General features: G+C 42.2%; 1 protein-coding gene across 1 annotated transcript in view; it reads left to right on the top strand.

The window, feature by feature from the left end:
* Nucleotides 1-3683, top strand: part of LOC144752115 (nicotinamide N-methyltransferase-like) — a 36802-nt gene extending 33119 nt beyond the window's left edge. Inside the window, exon 3 of the mRNA XM_078640059.1 lies at nt 2750-3683. Within this exon, the coding sequence (XP_078496185.1) occupies nt 2750-3254 (505 nt within the window). The 3' untranslated portion in view covers nt 3255-3683. The remainder of the gene's footprint in view (nt 1-2749) is intronic.
* Nucleotides 3684-20459: the final 16776 nt, after the last annotated feature.

Genomic DNA, 20459 nt, shown 5'->3' with positions numbered 1-20459 from the left:
TTTTTGAAATGTCTAACAGAACTATGTCATCCATTTACTGCAATATTGTGATCTTAATTTTGCCAATCTTTGGAGGGATTAAATTAGCGTTGTTGAGTGCTTGGCACGTATCCACCGTCTATAGATTAAACAACATTGGTGCAAGGAGTATAAGGGCTGCCTCTACTCTCTGGTCGACAAGGGTTTTAATGTCGTCAGTGAGAGTGATCATGTTGGTTTTGCTGTCATGGTTAGTCGGAATCCAGACTGGGAGGTGTCCAGAAGATTGTTGTTCTCCAGCTGTTCCATGAGTTGTCATCTGATGGACTTTTCGAGGACTTTGTCATGAAAGAGAAGCAGAAAGATGGGAGAGGAGTGGTGCAATGGCCAGGGCAACTGACGCTGGAATCCTGGGATCTCGGTTCGATCCCTGCGCTTGCGGCAGATTAGCCCGCCCCATGTGACGCTGACCAGTGCTTGAACTTGCATATTTTAATAGAAAAATATACAAAAGCCAAGGAGGGTCGAATGTTTTTAACTTTTATAGATTTAACTTCTGCATTCGACTGTGTTTCACATAGTAAACTTTGGCAGGTTATGGAAAAATTGGGGGTAGACATATCTATTATTAATTTCCTTCGGGAACTTTATTTAGGTGCATCCGCTAGAGTCAGGCATGGAAAAAATGGGGAATGTACAGAATCCTTTGGCATCGCTAGGGGAGTACGACAAGGCTGCGTCTTGGCTCCCTTCCTCTTCACACGCTATATTAATGATGTGGAGTTTACATTACTGAGGGAGTATAGGGATATGCCGATGGTGGGCGAAAGATCTGTCCCAGCATTGCTGTATGCCGATGACGCAGTCCTGATGGCCAGAACTCCGCGGGCCATGCAACGTTTAGTTACCTCCTTTGCAGATTTTATGTCAAGTTTGGATTTAAGGATAAACTGCTCAAATACCTTTACCATGACTTGTGGTGTGGGTGCACATAAAAAGACAAAGGTATTTTTTATCGGTTCTTCCCCAGTTGATTGTACTTCAACTTTTTCTTATCTGGGATTCTTGTTCAATCACACAGGTGTGTGGAGCACCACAATTAAGACTAGAAAGTTATTGTACTGCAAATAAATAAGGCCCTTAAAGAATTTTAGTCAAGAAATCATCAGGAAACCTAATGGGGAGATGATAATAGTGTATAAAGCTACTTGTGTAGCAATTGCGACATATGGCGCAGGATTGTGGGGTCATCCAAATGTAAAATCACTGCAGGTGGTGGAAAACCTTTTTATGAAATACCTTTTTAACCGTCCCAAAAAGTGTTTCCACATATGTCTGCCACGCATAACTTGGGGAACCATATCTGGAAGATATTATAAAAACAGCCCCGGTACTGCTATGGCATAGAATCTGGACGACCGATGAATGCGGGTTAAACCGTTCCATCATGAATAACGTGATTGGCCTAGAAAAGAGGGGAAACAATTGGATGGCTGTGTTACGTGAAGAAATTCTTCACGGATTTGGGCCTGGTAAATTATTATACTGAACCATCCACCTCGAGTAATATTTCCAGGAAGGTTTTGAAGGAAATATGTATGACCTACCTGCATGAGCGCAGAACCACCACAGAAATGATGAAAATTACGGCGGTTGCCCATGAGCAAATTGTGATTTCCAGAAAAATGCAGCCATATGCTAAATTACAAATGAGTGACTACTATAGGTTTTTGTTAACTCGTTTTAGATTTAATCTGTTGTTCAGGTCACTTAGCTTCCCCGTTTGAAATGACTGGTCGAAAATCTTGATTAAGTGTCCTTGTGATGATTTGTCACAACAATCAGATATACATATTCTTTTCTTTTGTAAATTTTATACAATTCCCAGGCGAAGGTGGGTTGTTCCTTTACTAAAGACCATGGAAATAAATCGCTGTCGCCCCACCTTTTTAGCTTTACAGAAACTTTACAATATTTTAACTGTTGTATCAATTTCTTCGTTTTAAAAAAATGTTTTTAAATCGCGGAAATCAATTGTATCCTGAATTATGATGAATTAACTCTAGTGCATGGATTAATTTGTTATGTTTAATAACTGTGATTTTATCTGAACTTTTATGGTTATTGTGTTTTATTAACCAAATAAAGAATTGAATTGAATGTATACTGTTACTTCAGCATGGTATTATTTTATGTATGCGGTTACCTCTGGAGGGTGTTATTTTATCTATGCTTTTACTTCAGCAGGGTGTTATTTTAACTATGCTTTTACTTCAGCAGGGTGTTATTTTAACTATGCTTTTACTTCAGCAGGGTGTTATTTTATGTATGTGGTTACCTCTGTAGGGTGTTATTGTATGTATGCTGTTACCTCCCCAGGGTGTTATGTAATGTATGCTATCAGGGTGTTATTTTATATATGTTGTTACATTTACCTATGACATGTTCAGAGTGCTGTGGGCTTGACTGTAAGCACTGGTACCTATGGGCAGTGCAGATGGGCCGGCCATGCCACTCATAATCAAAATTTGTGTGCTGGGGTCTGGACTGGAAGCACTGGGGACCTGTGGGCAGTGCAGATGGGCCCGCCATACCACCCATGGTAAATGTGCTGTACAGGTGCTTCAGAGAGAGGACTCTTTTTTACTAAAACACCAAATTGCAAGTCTCGAAACCAGGTTAAAGAACATCTTATGACATAAAATGAAAAGCGAATATTGAATTCAACAATCAAACATGAAATGAGTTGTGTGTGTATCTTTATTTCTAGGGAACCAGGGACTGAGAAGGCGGACACGCTGAGGACGAATATCAAAAAAGTTCTTAAATATGATGTTATGCAAAGGAATCCCTTCCACCCTGTGGTCCTGCCCCCAGCTGACTGCCTGCTCCTGGCACATTGCTTGGAGTGTCACGTGACCAGCAAGGAGGCCTTCGGCATTGCCCTGAAGAATGTTTCCTTGCTCTTGAAAAAGGGGGGGCATCTGATAATAATAGCATGCCTTGGAGAAACCTATTTCCTGGTTGGGAAGTTCAAGTGGCCACACCTGAGCATGGAATCGGAATTTGTGAGAAAAGCACTTGAAGATAATGGTTATGTCATTGAGGATCTACATGTATTACCAAGAACATGTCGCCGCTTGTATGAGATGGGAGATTATCATAGCTTTATATATGCTTTCGCCCGCAAGGTGGTAGACACCCCATCCTCTGATGACCCGCACTTGATTGACCAGCAAACCCAAGAGGAAGCAGACAGGTCACCTTTGACCTGAGTAACATTTCCTCTGTTTCCACTCTTATTTTCCTCATCACTGCTGGCATCAAGAGTGTGGTTGCTTTCTGTATCTTCTCTTGCTGCTTTGGGGTAGAATTCGTTTTTGTCTGCCCCACCTTGTCTCATCTCTCCTCTTCTCTCTTCTGGTTTCTGCTTCATGTCCTCCTTTTCTCCCCCCCTCAAGTTTCTACAAATTTCATTTTCATCCTTTAAGCCCAGTGTTAATGCAACTGCTGTATGTATCTTCCATTTCTTTCTATTTCCCAGGTTAAATCTCAAGGGCTTTGTTTCATAATGTTTCACAATCCCTCAAATAAAGCCATTTAATAATCACCAGCATCCGTTAGATTAGCAGAGCTCCTAGGAAAGGCGCCCTCAGTAAATATGGTGCTTTAGAAATCATAAAAATAAATGTTTTCATCATTAATTTTCTGTGTGTATGTTATTTGATCTGCATGCGTGTATCAACAATGCTTTCTAACACAGCTTCTCATGACGTTTGACTGCACAGACTTGAAGCTGCTTTTCAGGGCGCGGTGCACAGTCCGGTTGTATCTTCTCACTTGGTCAGCATGATGCCACCTTTGAAACAATAATCTGTGGGTTCCTTTGTGATCATTTCTGGGCCCTCAGCTTTTCAACATTAACCTGATTCCCCAGTCTGATCTTACTGCCACCTTGGCCTCAAAGGAGGACTTGTACTCCTGAAGGTTGGGTCAAACACTGTCTGTGCCCAGGATGATGATCATCAGCTATTACTGAGGTCTCAGACCCAGGTTTAGAAGATGTCACAGAACACAGCACATCACCCTACGTTGCTGCACTGCATTGCATGACAGGGAGAGCATACAAGCAGCATATCCACAGGGCTGCAGCACTTTCTTGCTCTCTCCCCAGTGCCGGAGCAGAATCATGCTGCATAGAGTCACGCGAACACCTTTGCATCATAAGTCGATAAACATCAAACATTAACATCAAGAAAAACAAGCAAAATACCTTTCTGTAATAGGCTGATAATACAATGGCCTAAGAGACAGGCCATTACAATAAACTAACAAATTCAGTTGTAGGAACAACAGCATTTTACCATTTTCATTTCATAAGGATAGAGGTTAAAAGGGATGGGGGATACAGGACAATGAGAGAAAACATTGCATTGTATATTAATCAAAAAGAACACAGTGACATTAGGATATCAAAGTTTAATAAATATGACAGAGCAACAAACCAGAAAATTCAGCATTCATAGTGCCTTAGAGTTTTCTGATGATATACAATTGTAATTGGAAACATATCTAAAATTACTATCTAGAAAAAGTGTAAATGGCAAGCAAAGAGAGTTTCTATGTTTACAGAAAGAGAAGGAGGCACAAAGGTTCTAACAAGTCTATGGTGATGACATACATTATACCAACAATCTTTGAATGAAACAGTAGAAGAGCATTTCCAATTAGTAGTTATTTGTTGAAAAACAAAAGACAACAAAAAATCTTACAACCTAATTGTATAAATGGTTTGATTGTTGATATCGACCAAACTTCCTAGAAAAGGAGTTAAAATCAAGAACGGACCCTGAATATGGATCACTTTAATTTGAGACCAAACTGTAGGCAAAAATGTTATGTTGTTTGGACCCCAAAATAGCATATGCATTATATCGGTGTGAGGTTTCATGACCAAATGTTATAAGTACTGTCTTTAGAGAATTTTGCAGTAAGGGAGGGAATATCATTGAGTACATGATAAAAAACAATGTATGTGTTGTATCACTCCTGGTAGATATTTTGTGGATGGTAAGCTTAATTTTATCCCATCATCAATCAGATTCCCACGGAAGTTCCAACTTTGATTTAGGTGAAGAGAGATTTGCAAATAAAAAATGATTGTGTATTAAGGGGAATTTATGAAGGAATCTAATAGGCACAAGGATTCTGAAATAGTTGAGGCCTGGGGAATTGTAAATGTGTTATACAATAAACAGGTTTTAAGTATTATTATTATTTAGAACATATGGGTAATAGTAGGGTTTCAGCAATAGGCAAGTATTTTTATAAAAAGGTGTGAAGATGTAAAAGAGGAATATAAGGAGAAAGAAGTAAAAACTTGAGTTAATAAAGGTGTCATGGAAATAATGGAGAATATGGAAAGAAGTGACCAGCATTCATGGAGAGTCTTGTTGTAAACAAAAGGTGCTATGGTAAAGGTAGACGCCTGGAACATTTGTACCAATAAACAAAGGATTCCATGGGGAAATTAAGGTCTCAACTTACTTTAGTCAAAGCTTCCTTGAGATTAAAAAGAATTAACTCACTAATGGTGGGCCTTATTGAAATTCCCAGATATGTATTTGTTCAAGAGTTTCATCGTTCTAGATGAATAAATACATTTTTTAGAATGCATTGAGAGGGAGAAATTCAGTTTTATTGTAATTGATTTTCTAGCCTGAAATCAAGGACAAATTAAAACATTTCCTTAATTAGAGATGGTATGGAGGTACCTGATTTCAAAATGAAAAATAAATGTCTTCAGCACATGCTGATTATTTTAATTGAGTATCCCCAAAATAAAAACCTGTTATTGAGGGGTACTATGAATATGGAAATGAAGGGTTCAAGGGCCAGAACAAATAATAAGGGGATATTGGTGATTTTTTATGAGCACTCCTTTAAAGACAGAAGAAGAAAATTTCCCATTGACCAAAACGGAGGCTTTCGGTGAGACGTAAAGTAGTATAAGTGAGATAACGTTTAGGCTAAAGCCAAGCCAAGCTAAAGATTTGAGCATAAAATTCCAATCAATCCTATCAAGTGTTGTTTCCACATCTACAGTGATTGCTGTTAATGGATTATAAAGGAGGGAAGAATTATTAAAGAACAATCTAGTGTTGTCTGAAGAGAGTCTCCATCTTATAAATCCAGAATGTTCACAATGGATTTGGATAGAAAGGGGTTTTGGCAAATCTTTTGTAATCTACAATTATAAGAGAAATTGTTCAATAATTTTTCCAACTCAAGGAATCTCTTCCTTCTTTATGAATAAGGCAGATGGAAATGTACCCGGGTACATTTCTCTCCTCACTCAAGACTGGACAAACTACTTCTCTGTTGGAAAAAAATGAACCACATTTTATTAATAAACCTGAAACCATTCACTAATCTAAAAAAATCAGTGAACCACTTTTCTTCTCTTGTAAATGGCCCGCCAAAAGTGCACATTGATACCCTAAATACATTGGATTGAGGACATTTGGTCCTATTAGAATTGTCAGCAGCATTGGGCACCATTGTCCATGGACCCATACTTGACATCCTGTGCAAAAAATAGAAATGGAATTCATGGATGAAAAATGTCTGTCATAAGGTACCTTCTTTCTATATATTTTTTGGGGGAAAAGGCCCTTATAGACCGATACCCTTGTTCTATTAAACCTCCTGGCTGAAAGTGCTTTCTAAACTCAGAATACTACACTAGGTCACAAGCACCACACAGGATACTCTATCTACCCGCATATTCCCAGGCGCCTGCCCGACACACTCTTCTGCAGAATGGGCATTCTGGAGAATAGTGTCCTACATATACCCTAATAACAAATTGTAAGACCCCAAAAACATTATGAAGTTCATTTGAAAAGGAAAACATCACCATTGGCAGAAAAGAAAGATTATGTGTTCAAACTGCATTCACTGATGGGACATGAACGTCCGTGGATTATGACTTCCAAAGTCATACAGGCGGCGGATTACTGGTTGTCCAGGGAACAGTCATTCCCTGGTGGTGGTGTAGCTGTGCCACAATGTAAAATGCTCAGTGGGACTGGTGCAGTTCTGCTGAGCATATTACGAGTCCCAACACTATCAGCCATTACATGGCAGGAGCCCCGCTGTGAAAAGGGGACTGTTCTCCAAGCACCGTCATGGGAAAGGCAAACGGATGTCTGCCTTACACAAGTTCAACTCATAATTAGGTGTGCAGTCCTTGCAAAGCTTGGCGGTGCTGTGTCGGCGGAGAGCCGATGTAGCACCATCAAAGTCCTAATAAGCTCTATAGATATGTTAACACATATTTTAAAATGTCTAATGCCAATCATGTTTACCACGAAATATGAATAGGGCAAACATGTAGGTTTATTAATATGTAAAAACTTATTTTGCTATAACCTTAAGTAAACAGATCTTAATTATTATGTTTAAACAACACAGTAACCTAATTTAAATCAAATTTCAAATCCATTTCTATGTTTATCACAAACGTACAGTAAATTAATACTTTAAGGTCATTATAAGTTCATTTAGTGGAAGTATGCCCACCCCCTTTCCCCTCCCCCATTTACTGCTTAGCGCCTAATTATGAGTAGCAGCAAAACCCTTACTTACGTACAGTTTGACCTTATTTAAGAGGTCCGATAGTTATCAAGTGCCTCAATATCCCAGCATTCACTATATTTCAGGACATCAAACCTGCTAGAATTTACCAGAGAAAGCATATGGTATTTTCTGTATCATGCAGATTGTGATGCACTAAACACCTAAATCCTCATGTTATTCCCAATAACTCCAAATAGACTGTATTTATTTCCATTAAAAAATTATGTATAATTTTTTTGAGGGGGTGATAAATAATGACGCAACTCGTAGAGGGGGTGATAAAGAGTGAGTCAACTCGTAGAGGGGGTGATAAAGAGTGACTCAACTCGTAGAGGGGGTGATAAAGAGTGACTCAACTCGTAGAAGGGGTGATAAAGAGTCACTCAACTTGTAGAGGGGTGGTAAAGAATCACTTAACTCATAGAGGAGTTGAAAAAGAATGACTCAACTCATAGAGGAGGTGATAAAGAACGACTCAACTCGTAGAGGGGGTGATAAAGAACGACTCAACTCATAGAGGAGTTGAAAAAGAATTACTCAACTCATAGAGGAGGTGATAAAGAACGACTCAACTCGTAGAGGGGGTGATAAAGAGTGAGTCAAATCGCAGAGGGGGTGATAAAGAGTGAGTCAACTCGCAGAGGGGGTGATAAAGAGTGAGTCGACTCATAGAGGGGGTGATAAAGAATGACTCAACTCATAGGGGAGGTGATAAAGAATGACTCAACTCATAGAGGGGGTGATAAAGAGTGACTGAACTCGTAGAGGGGGTGATAAAGAGTGACTGAACTCGTAGAGGGGGTGATAAAGAAGGACTCAACTCGTAGAGGAGGTGATAAAGAACGATTCAACTCATAGAGGAGTTGAAAAAGAATGACTCAACTCATAGAGGAAATGATAAAGAACGACTCAACTCATAGAGGGGGTGATAAAGAGTGAGTCAACTTGTAGAGGGGGTGATAAAGAGTGAGTCAACTCGTAGAGGAGGTGATAAAGAATGACTCAACTCATAGAGGGGGTAAAAAATAACGACTCAACTCGTAGAGGGGGTGATAAAGAGTGAGTCAACTCGTAGAAGGAGTGATAAAGAGTGGCTCAACTTGTAGAGGGGGTGATAAGGAGTGAGTCAACTCATAGAAGGGGTGATAAAAAGTTACTCAACTCGTAGAGGGGGTGATAAAGAATGACTCGACTCCTAAAGGGGGTGATAAAGAGTGAGTCAACTCGTAGAGGGGGTGATAAAGAGTGAGTCAACTCGTAGAAGGGGTGATAAAGAGTGGCTCAACTTGTAGAGGGGGTGATAAAGAGTGAGTCAACTCGTAGAAGGGGTGATAAAGAGTGACTCAACTCGTAGAGGAGGTGATAAAGAATGACTCAACTCCTAAAGGGGGTGATAAAGAATGACTCAACTCGTAGAGGGGGAATAAAGAATGACTCAACTCATAGAGGAGGTGATAAAGAGTGAGTCAACTCGTAGAAGCGGTGATAAAGAGTGAGTCAACTCGTAGAGGGGGTGATAAAGAATGACTCAACTCCTAAAGGGGGAAATAAAGAGTGACTCAACTCGTAGAGGGGGTGATATGGAATGACTCAACTCGTAGAGGGGGTATAAAGAATGACTCAACTCAAGTCAAGTCAAGTCAAAGCTCACTTTATTCGATTAGATAAAAATCATAAAAGTATGCTATACAAATACATAAAAACATCATACAAAGCTTTAAAAAATACTGTACATTTTAAAATTCATTAACAATACGTATAGAATGACCTAGCACACAAGAATAACACTGTTATCAGGAAATAATTCATATTCCTTTTTTTTTTAAATATATGTAAATTGGAGCAAGGCTTAGAAATTAATTCATACTACCAGGTATAGGGCAAACATTTACATTAGCTCCATCTAGACTCGTATGGGATCTCTTCCGTCTAGCACGGATAGATGCAATCAAAAAATTGGCTACACAGAACATCACCCGATGATTTTCCATTAATTGTAAGAACAACAATGCTGGTTTCAGCTGTAAAAACCCCATTTCCCTCAAAAGAGGCTTGATATACTTTGCCCTGCCTTCAGAGAAGAAAGGACAAAAGAAAATAAAATGTGTCAAATCCTGATCGGAAAAATTATCACATTCACATGGAGCATTTTCCCTTGGCATACACCAATTTTCATAATTACCCAACAGAAAGTGTGCCTGATTGAATCTAAATTTGGTTAGCAGCCAACGATGATAAGGACGTGTAACAACAGTCAGATAAGATTGCATTGACATTGAATTAATCAACAAAAAATGTGATCTTACTGTTGGTTTAGAGATTTCAATCGACTCACGATCCATTTCTCGGGACCTAATGAAATTCTGTTTTACCCAGTTAATATCATCTTTACTCAAATTTTCCGGATTTGAGTATAATTCCGGGCGACCCATGAGTGCAGTAGATGTTTTGATGTATGCCAACCATTTGATATCAGCCACTCTATCCCGCCCCAAACAATCCTTAATAATTTTATGATTCAGTGTAAGTTTGGGGTTAAGCCAAGTTCTGATCCATAATAAAAGCGGTGCCATGTTTAACATGTCCGCAACTCATAGAGGGGGTGATAAAGAGTGAGTCAACTTGTAGAGGGGGTGATAAAGAATGATTCAACTCGTAAAGGGGGTGATAAAGAGTGACTCAACTCGTAGAAGGGGTGATAAAGAGTGAGTCAACTCGTAGAGGGGGTGATAAAGAATGACTCAACTCATAAAGGGGGTGATAAAGAGTGACTCAACTCGTAGAAGGGGTGATAAAGAGTGAGTCAACTCATAGAGGGGGTGATAAAGAATGACTCAACTCTTAAAGGGGGTGATAAAGAATGACTCAACTCATAGACTAGGTGCAATCCATCCCAGGTAGGCGCCATATTGGGCGTACCGCAAGTCAGCAGGCTAGTGCTTATGGCAATTAGGTCCAGCACTACATATAGAGCTGACTGTTGCGGGCTGTGCTGTATGTCAGAAGACTCCTGAGGCGGAAGCCGGGAGTCAGGGAAAGCTACTGTCTGCTTTGAATGTTATTGAAGTTATTTTGCACCATTTAGTCGATCGTCTCACTTTGAGTGTGTTATTTTAAAAATCCTTTAGCCCATTTTAATTAGCACCGTGTGTAAAGATCGGTAATCTAAATTGTGTTGCTTTAATTATCGCCGAGCGCTGTGTTACTGCGCCTTAACTATTATTCGCGCCTTGTCCCTACCTCCTTCTTCATCTGCCCTGAAAGTCCACGCGCCTTCATCGGCCGATTAAGGGCCCTGGAACGCAGGACTAGGTACAATCCATCCCAGGCAGGCGCCATATTGGGCGTACCGCAAGTCAGCAGGCTAGTGCCCAGGGCGATTAGGCCCAGCACTACAAAATGCCCTTTCCACCTCGGAGGCGCAGCGGACGAGCGCAGCGGGCGCCACGATGGCGCGCCAGAGGTGCGCCAGAGGTAACCCGTCTGCGCTCGTCCGCGCTAGGCAGAGCCCAGAGCCCAGCACTTTGGTTGCCACTTACCAGCCACCTCTCGTCTACTCAAAAGAAGCTCTGCTTCTTATGAGGAAACAGATAATATCACCCTGCTCTCATGCTATCTCACTTGACGGTCTCGCCACCCACTGTCCCCATTGTCCTTTTAAATTCACCACTAATACTGCTAGCCTATCTTCTACTACAACTATTTGTATGGCCCTACTCAATTGCAGGTCACTTTCTAAACATGCTGAAGAAATTCATAGTTTGCTAGAAGATCTCCAGTTGGAGATTCTGTTTCTGACAGAAACCTGGCTAGGACCTGACTCCGATCCAGATATCGTCAGGTCCCTCCCACCAGGGCTTCCTCATACAGCACTTAGATCGCTGCAAAGGCAAGGGTGGGGGAATTGCCATAATCTACAGGGATTCTCTCTCCTGCCGCTTTCAAGGTAGTCCCCTCTCAGATTGTGAAAACGCTCTTTTTACTATTCAAGTATCTCCATGTAAATCCCTTTCGGGGCTCCTTATATATCGCCCTCCGGGCTCGGTAGGTCAATTTTGCAGTTCACTTCATCACTGCTTGCGACCACTCAGCCCAACTTCATGATCTTAGGAGATCTCAATCTCCACTTTGACAAGAAGGAAGACAAACTAGCATCGGACCTCATCTTAGATCTTGCAACCCACCAGTTGTGTTTGGCAAACCACCTTCCCACACTTAGGATGGGTCACCTTCTAGATCCAGTTTTTTCCAACGTCTACAATCTCTCCATCTCCAGTCCATCCCCGCTACCCTGGCCAGACCACCACCTGTTATTACTTAGATGGCAGATTCCGACCCCCTCACGCCACAGCCCCCCCAGCAAACTAACATGCCCTTGGGCTAAACTGGACTCGGAAGTATGGAGGCACAATCTAGAGTGCTCCCCTCCCCTATGCGACTCGGACCCCCCCATAGCTGATTCCGAGTTTTCCAAGTGGATGGGAAATACACTGGATATCACGTTGCCAAAAATACCCTCATGTAAACCCCGAAGTAAACACTCTGCGCCCTGGTTTACTACGGATGTATGCCTCCAAAAAAAACTCTGTAAAATAACTGAAAGGGCATGGAGGAAGGACTTCGACCCTTTAAAAAAAGCTAGAATATAAACGCGTAATGCATATTTACAAAAAAGCTCTCAAAACTGCAAAATCCTCGTATTTTGATGGAAAAATCAATTCCTCTGCTAATTCGTCTAGGGAGACATTCCAAATTGTAAAGAAACTTTTAAAAATCCCTAATCCTCCGCCTCCTGTGGGCCCCTCGACCAGTCGCTGCAATGAACTCGTCGCCTTCTTCGATGCCAAAATTAAAAAAATTCTTATCTCTCTTCCATCCTCCCCTTCCGAGACCCTGGACCCTCCCCCTGAGACCCCCAATTCTCAAGAGCTGTCTGGACTTTCTTCACAGCCCCAGAAGCCTAAATTAGTTCGATTTGCCTCCACTACCCCTGAGAAGCTTCTACCTGTCCTCCAATCAATTAAAAGCGGTTCCCCGCTAGAAGGGAACTTCACTTCTAAAAGTATACCTATACATTGTGGGGTTCCCCAGGGCTCATCACTGAGCCCAACCCTTTTTAACGTATATATGTCCCCCCTGGAGAGTATTGTCACCGCATCAGGGATTAAGTTACTCACGTACGCGGATGACACCCAGATGGTAGTATCTCTTAGTCAGCAAAATCATCCCTCCCCAGACCTATATACCTGTCTTGGGGAGATAACTAAATGGATGGACAGATCCCATCTGAAGCTAAACAGCGGAAAGACAGAGATCATGATTATGGGAAACCAATCCCATTTCCGCCCAGAGTCCTTATGGCCCCCATGTATGGGACGCCCGCCGTCTCCCAAAAATGAAATTAAGAGCTTGGGGATTTGGTTGGATGAGGGTCTCACCTTCTCCTCCCAAGCCCGGAAAACAGCGGGTACCTGTTTTGGCCTCTTACGCACCGCTAGAAAAATCTTGCCTCTGCTGCCCCCCCCATTCCCAAAAACTCCTGATCCAAGGATTAATACTGTCTCGCCTAGACTATGGTAACGCCCTTTACCTTGGAGCCCCTAAAAAGGTGGTTTCACAACTCCAGGTCGTACAAAATACAGCGGCCCGTTTACTTACGGGCACGCATAGTCATTGTTCAGCTAAACCCTCCCTGAAGGTCCTTCACTGGCTGCCCATCCAACAGAGAGTGCATTTCAAGGCCCTATGCACCACACATAAGATCTTGCACAATAAGGCCCCTCCCATTCTGAAGGATCTTATCATGCCCCACACATCCAACAGAGCCCTTCGATCCTCCCATCCCAGCCCGATCTGGAGGCCGTCTGTTCTCCTATAACGCCTCCAGGTTGTGGAACTCCCTCCCACTGGACATTCGGGCTGAACCAAATCTGCTCTATTTTCGTAGACTTCTCAAGACTTGGCTGTTTCCCTGAACTCACTTCCCCTCATTTATGTCTTCTTTCATTAGCGCTGGGACGCTTACGGGCAGCCATACGCTCTATAAATCGGTAATAACATAAAATAAATAGAGGGGGTGATAAAGAGTGAGTCAACTCGTAGAGGGGGTGATAAAGAATGACTCAACTCGTAAAGGGGGTGATAAAGAGTGACTCAACTCGTAGAAGGGGTGATAAAGAGTGACTCAACTTGTAGAAGGGGTGATAAAGAATGACTCAACTCGTAGAGGGTGTGATAAAGAATGACTCAACTCGTAGAGGGGGTGATAAAGAATGACTCAACTCATAGAGGGGGTGATAAAGAATGACTCAACTCGTAGAAGGGGTGACTTGGAACTCCCTCCCGATCCACCTCCGCCTGACCCAAGACCAACTCGCCTTCAGGAAGCAACTCGAGACCTGGCTGTTCAAGCAGTAGCGGACCCCCCCTCCCAAAGCGCCTTGAGACCCTCCGGGTGAGTAGTGCGCTATATAAATGTTTTTTGATTGAATGTTTTTTTTTGATTGAAAGAATGACTCAACTCGTAGAGTGGGTGATAAAGAATGACTCAACTCGTAGAGGGGGTGATAAAGAATTACTCAACTCATAGAGGGGGTGATAAAGAATCATTGAACTCGTAATCAGGTGCTAAGTAAGAAAAACTACACTAGAAGAGATTTACACTGCTGATCCTCTTCTCCCTCAAAGGTGGGGGGGGCTCTGGCTTTTGACTCCATCTAATCGTGCCTTATTGCAGTGTTTGCAACAATTGATATATAACACCAACAACACTGAAATTGTCTTTTTAGCACAATGGCACCCACGGTGGATGGGCAATGCTTGCCAGATGTCTCTGTTCAGCATATCTTGCACAGACACAGCTATGAACTTTGGATTTAAGTTTGACAAGTGCCTGTCCTTCCAACCTCAGATCAGTGCTGTGTTCTTTGGAATTTAAGGGCTCTGAAAATGTTTCTGCTTTTTCTGTCCTTCTTGGCCAGGAAAACTGTCATCCAGGCTCTGATAACTACTTGTCGGGCTTATGCTTATATCTCAGCCTTTCACAATATGACATCCATAGTCTTCAAGTGGTGCAAAATACTGTGGAGTGACTTTTATTGAATCTGCCAGAGAGAGCTCGGATCTCGAGTCACCTTTCTTCCTTGCACTGGCTCCCAGTAAGGAAGAGAATCTGCTACAAAACCTTGGTGTTGCTTTGTTTGTGCTTTCCACAATATTGGCTTCTCGTATTCTATTTTTACAATCCTGCAAGGAGCCTCCATCACATCCGGCTGTGGCTAGAGAGCCGAGAGGGAGCTTGTCAAGGATTGGCGGATGGGCCTTTTCCCTTCTAGAGCCGTCTGGATGGAACTCTCTTCCGGTGCACCTCTGCCTATCTCAATGCTTCTCTACCTATCAGCACAGGATGTAATGTGCCCATTACTACTCTGCTGTGTGTGCACTGTGCACAAGTCATCAGGATAAAAACTTAGGGGCATATTACCAACCAATAGAGATAATTTTTGTCTCTAACTTGTTTAGAGACAAAAATTATCGCCGCAAATCGGTGATTTTTATCGCAGATTTTTATCGCAGATAAACCTTGCTATTAGCAAGGTTTATCGCAAATGCGATAAAAAACGGCCGCAATGCATGAATATCGCTGAAAAGTCAGCGATATTCATGCATTATCGAGCAAATGCTCTTAGCCATGTTATCCACCTCCCATTGGATAACATGGCTAAGAACTGCTCAGGGCAGGTGTTAGCTTTTGGAGATATTCGCGCTTAGCGCGAATATCTCCAAAAGTTGGTAATAGGAGATAGCGATGTTAGCGACTGTTTTCAGTCGCTAACATCTTGGCACGCCCACTTTGCATGTCATTAGTGATAAATATCACTGACATGCAAAGCGGGGCCCAAGATGGTCGCTATCTCCTACTAGCTGTCGCTAACTGGTGTTAGCAACAGCTTGGTAATAGGGAGATAATTTTATCTCCGCTTTCTTGGCTTTTAAAGCCAAAAAAGCGGAGATAAAGCCCCTTGATAATATACCCCTTAGATTTAGTTGCGACTTTAGCTCCACAACAACTGCATGTGCGCACAATCGCACATCTTGGCCCGGATTAGGAGTTGCTAGTTAAATTCCAGCACATGTCAAAAGCATTGTTTATATACATAAATAAACTCAATATTCATTACATTTCAATGTGTCAAACCTGACAAACTTTAACAGAATCATGTGGTATTTACCATATTATGCAACATTTTGTATGTTAAACATCCAAATTGGCATTTTAATCTCAGAAACCTACATTAAGTTCTAATGAATGCACATTATAAATAACAACCCCATGATGCCAATATTTAGGAGTGTTCTCATCAGTCCAGATTTGACGCAAGCAGTCCAGTTTCTTGGCTCAGGTCAGGTGAGAGTGACCATCTCTCCCATAGGTTCTGGAGATGTCCAGGTCTGGGAATGATTGTAAGTGTATAGGATTAATTAGATGCATTTCAGGAATTCCATGTTAACCTCTGATGCAGAGTTTGTGTAGGTCTCCTTGTAAACCTGACACTCATCAACACACACTGTAATGTACACCCAGGTCTCTTCATCTTACCTTCAAGGACACATCCTTAATCATCACAGAAAGAATATGTTTACCTGTTGAGTACACCCCTAAACTCCATGAATAACCCTGTTTGCATAGTCAGAGCCTTTTGTGTGTGCTCGCCTGCCTGTGCCTCCTGGGTGGGGCCTGTGATGGCCATGCAGGGTCTTGTCTCTACCTAAAGGGATTGAAAACAAACTCAGCATTTACAGATCTGCAGCAAGCAAAGCAGGAACTGAAATCCAGCCACAGAAAGATAAACAACTGGTCCGAATAATTATGTGTTCCTACATACAAATGGTGTGTTTATTGTTACAGAAATCTTCTTCTCTCTGAGCCTTCCTCTTTGCCTGTTTAGAATCTAAGTCTGAACTTTGTTATTCAGTAAAATCTGTTGTGATTATGACTACCTGATCTATGAAAAAGAGTATTACTTTATCATGTCGGTAGACAACATGTGAACTTAAAATGAATTGTACTGCATTAATGTAACAGTAGCATGGCATTCATGAAATATACAGCAGCCTTTATTTGAAGAAGCCTAGGAGCATCAAGTCGGCTGTGTGCATCTCTCGCTTTCCCTTCCCTCCGTTTCCTGCTTTCTCATTTGCTGGCAGAGAGAGTAGAAACTGGGGGCTCAGAGTGTCTGTGCACTCCAGGGGGGGTCCTATGTGTACAATCACTGGGGTCTCTTGCAAGTGCAGATCATGGTATTCAGCTGGATACACACACTGAAGTGCTTCAAACACACCGGGTAAGGGGATGCTCGAATCCTAGTGATAAATAATATGACAACTCTGTGCAAATTGTCTAAGATGGTCAGGTCTGAGCATGAGCTGAGTGCACACAGCAATCAGAGCATGGTCACACACACACACACACACACGCTCACTTTCTAATTTATGCACACATATTGAGATGACTTGCACCCTAGTTTATCTGAATCAACCCTCGAAGAGCTCATATTTTCCTTCAAATTCTAGCTTATATTTGCCCTCAGGTGCTCTGGAATCCTTGACTACTGAAATCTGAACTGCTCCAACACTTCTCTCTTTCGATCTCCTGCTAAACACACACTTGAACCAATGGTTGATGACGCCTGGTGCAAAGATCTGTTTTGGTGCCCTGATGACCTCCTCCATGAATCCTCTCACTGGCACTCTCCAACACTGCACCTCACCTCTCCATGGGCTGTTTCTGATGGACATTTCAGGTTCTTTCAGTGCTATTCACAGTTCAGTCACACCCAGGCTTGTGACCTGCATGGTACACATTCTTTGTAGGAGGCACATTAACCGTCCGCACTACTTTATGATGAGCCACACCTGTCACAACACTCTGATCTGTCACCAGTAGGGACATCAATCACAAGAGTTACCAAGACATATTTATTGTTGACTGAAAATTCCTGGAAACACAAGGAAGTTCACCTACTTTTAAAACAAAAGTAATTTTTAAACAAAACTTCTCCACCAAAGACAGTGCCAGGTGCAGCTGCACCCATCACACCGGCCAAGAGCAGGACTTGGATCCACTCTTCAATGTCAGAGCTGACCAATATAGTTCCAACTTTTCTCCTCTTCCCTCATGTTCCCTCTCTTCCCACTCTACACTTTCTCCTCTTCCCTTCCTCTCTCTCTCCATTCCACCAGCACTTTCCCCTACCCTCACCTGCTTCTCACTCCCATGTCCTTTCTCTCCTATTAATACTCCCCCGTCCCTCCAACAGTGTCGTAAGGAAACTTGAGGTGCCCACGTAAACTAAATGGAGGGGGTCCCCCCTCAGGAGCTCTCAGGCAAGGTCCCTGCTGTCATGTGTACTTTTGCTGAGGGGGACCCCAGGAGCTCAGGGCCCAGGCACCATGAGGTTTTTGGGGACTGCTCTCCAGGCCTTCTCCTCCACCTGTCCCTCCTATACTCACCTAGATATGTCATATCCCTCAGTGTGTTTCCCAGTTTCATTGTCATTTCCAAATTCCAGTTTTATATAAGACTATGTGTCGTGTTTCTTGTTAACAAATAACAAATATATGTACTTTGGTGAGCGTGTGCTAAATGAATGTGCAAAACAGGCAAATAAACAAATAAATAAAGCTGTACCTGAGCTTGCTTACCTATGTCATCTATTGAGGTGGCTAATGCTTTTTTGACAACATTCCAGGCTCTATTTGTTTTAATCCACTGCTTATGGCTAAGCTATGGATTGGCCCTGTTTAGATTTTCATTGAAAGCGGTTTGGAAAAATGAACAGACGTTCCCACCTTTCTGGTTACCAATACAGAGTAATTTATTGCCAGAATCACCATATATCTAATCTTTCTGACCAGTCCAGCAAATGGTGACTCTGTCCCCATTGACGGAAAAGTGGTCACTCTCAAGGAGAATATATTTTGTATTTATTTTATTTATAAGTTTTCTATAGCGCTAACAAGACCCGAAGGTAGCAGAGCGCTTTACAGTAATATAGGAGGTTATGGTTACCTCTCGACACAAGAAGAGAAAGCAGACACTCCTAAGGATAACTTACGGGGTTATGGTTACCTCTCTAAAGAAGAGAAAGCAACCATTCCTAAGGAGAACATACAAGGTTATGGTTACCTCTCTACCCAAGAAGAGAAAGCAGCCACTCCTGAGGAGAACCTAAAAGGTTAAGGTTACCTCTTCACACAAGAAGAGAAAGCAGCCACTCCTAAGGAGAACATACAGTGTTGTGGTTATCTCTCTACCCAAGAAGAGAAAGCAGCAGCTCTTAAGGAGAACTTACAAGGTTCTGGTTAACTCTTTACACAAGAAGAGCAGGCAGCCACTCCTAAGCAGAACCTATGAGGTTATAGTTCCCTCTCTACACAAGAAGAGAAAGCAACCCAAAGGAGAACATAAGAGGTTATGAGTATCTCTCTATATAAGAAGAGAGCAAAAACAGTCACTCCTAATGAGAACCTAGGTGGTTATGGCTACCTCTCTACACAAGAAGAGAAAACAGCCACCCCTAAGGAGGACCTATGAGGATATGGTTACCTCTCTACACACAAAGAGAAAGCAGCCACCCCTAAGGAGAACCTAAGAGGTTATGGTTACCTTTCTACACAAGAAGAGAAAGCAGCCACTCCTAAGGAGAACCTACCATGTTATGGTTACCGCTCTATCCAAGAAGAGAAAGCAGCAGCTCTTAAGGAGAACATACAAGGTTATGGTTAACTCTTTACCCAAGAAGAAAAAGCTCCCACTCCTAAGCAGAACATAGGAAATCATGGTTACCTCTCTACACAAAAAGAGAAAGTAGCAACCCCTAATGATACCCCAGGCGGTTATGGTTACCTATAAACATAAGACGATAAAACAACCACTCCCAAGGAAAACTTACAAGACCATGGTTACCTCTCTACACAAGAAGAGAAAGCAGGCACTCCTATGGAGAACATAAGAGGTTATGATTACCTCTCTTCACAAGAAGAGAACCCAGCCACTCCTAAGAAGAACATATAAGTTTATGGTTATCTCTCTACCCAAGAGAAAGAAGCCCCTCTTAAGCGGAACTTATGATGTTATGGTTACCTCTCTACACAAGAAAAGAAAGCAACCCCTCCTAAGGATAACATAAGAGGTTGTGGTTATCTCTCTGTACAAGAAGAGAGCGAAAACAGCCACTCCTAAGGAGAACCTAGGAGGTTATGGTTACCTCGCCTCTCAAGAAGAGAAAGCAGACACTCCTAAGAAGAACCTATGAGGTTAAGGTTGCCTTTATACACAAGAAGAGCAGGCAGCCACTCCTTAGGAGAACCTAATATGTTATGGTTACATCTGTACAGTATAAGAGAAAGCAGCCCCTCCCCAGGAGAACTTAGGAGGTTATGGTTACCTTTCTACGCACAAAGAGAAAGTAGCCACTCCTAAGGGGAACATAATAGGTTATGGTTACCTCTCGACACAAGAAGAGAAGGCAGCCACTCCTTAGGAGAACCTAATATGTTATGGTTACATCTCTACAGTATTAGAGAAAGCAGCCACTCCCAGGAGAACTTAGGAGGTTATGGTTACCTTTCTACGCACAAAGAGAAAGTAGCCTCTCCTAAGGAGAACCTAGGTGGTTATGGTTACCTCTCAACACAAGAAGAGAAAGCAGTCACTCCTAAGGATAATCTATGACGTTATGGTTACCTCCCGCAGCAAGAAGAGAATAACCAAGAAATCTCTCAAGAGGCCATGCAAGATCTTGACATGCCTTCCTTGGAGCTGCTGCCCTACTACA

Source organism: Lissotriton helveticus, chromosome 4_2 (assembly GCF_964261635.1).
Source record: "Lissotriton helveticus chromosome 4_2, aLisHel1.1, whole genome shotgun sequence".
In the NCBI taxonomy this organism is placed as follows: Eukaryota; Metazoa; Chordata; class Amphibia; order Caudata; family Salamandridae; genus Lissotriton; species Lissotriton helveticus.
The sequence above is the reverse complement of the archived record's forward strand: the minus strand, read 5'-3'. Positions and strand labels throughout refer to the sequence as shown.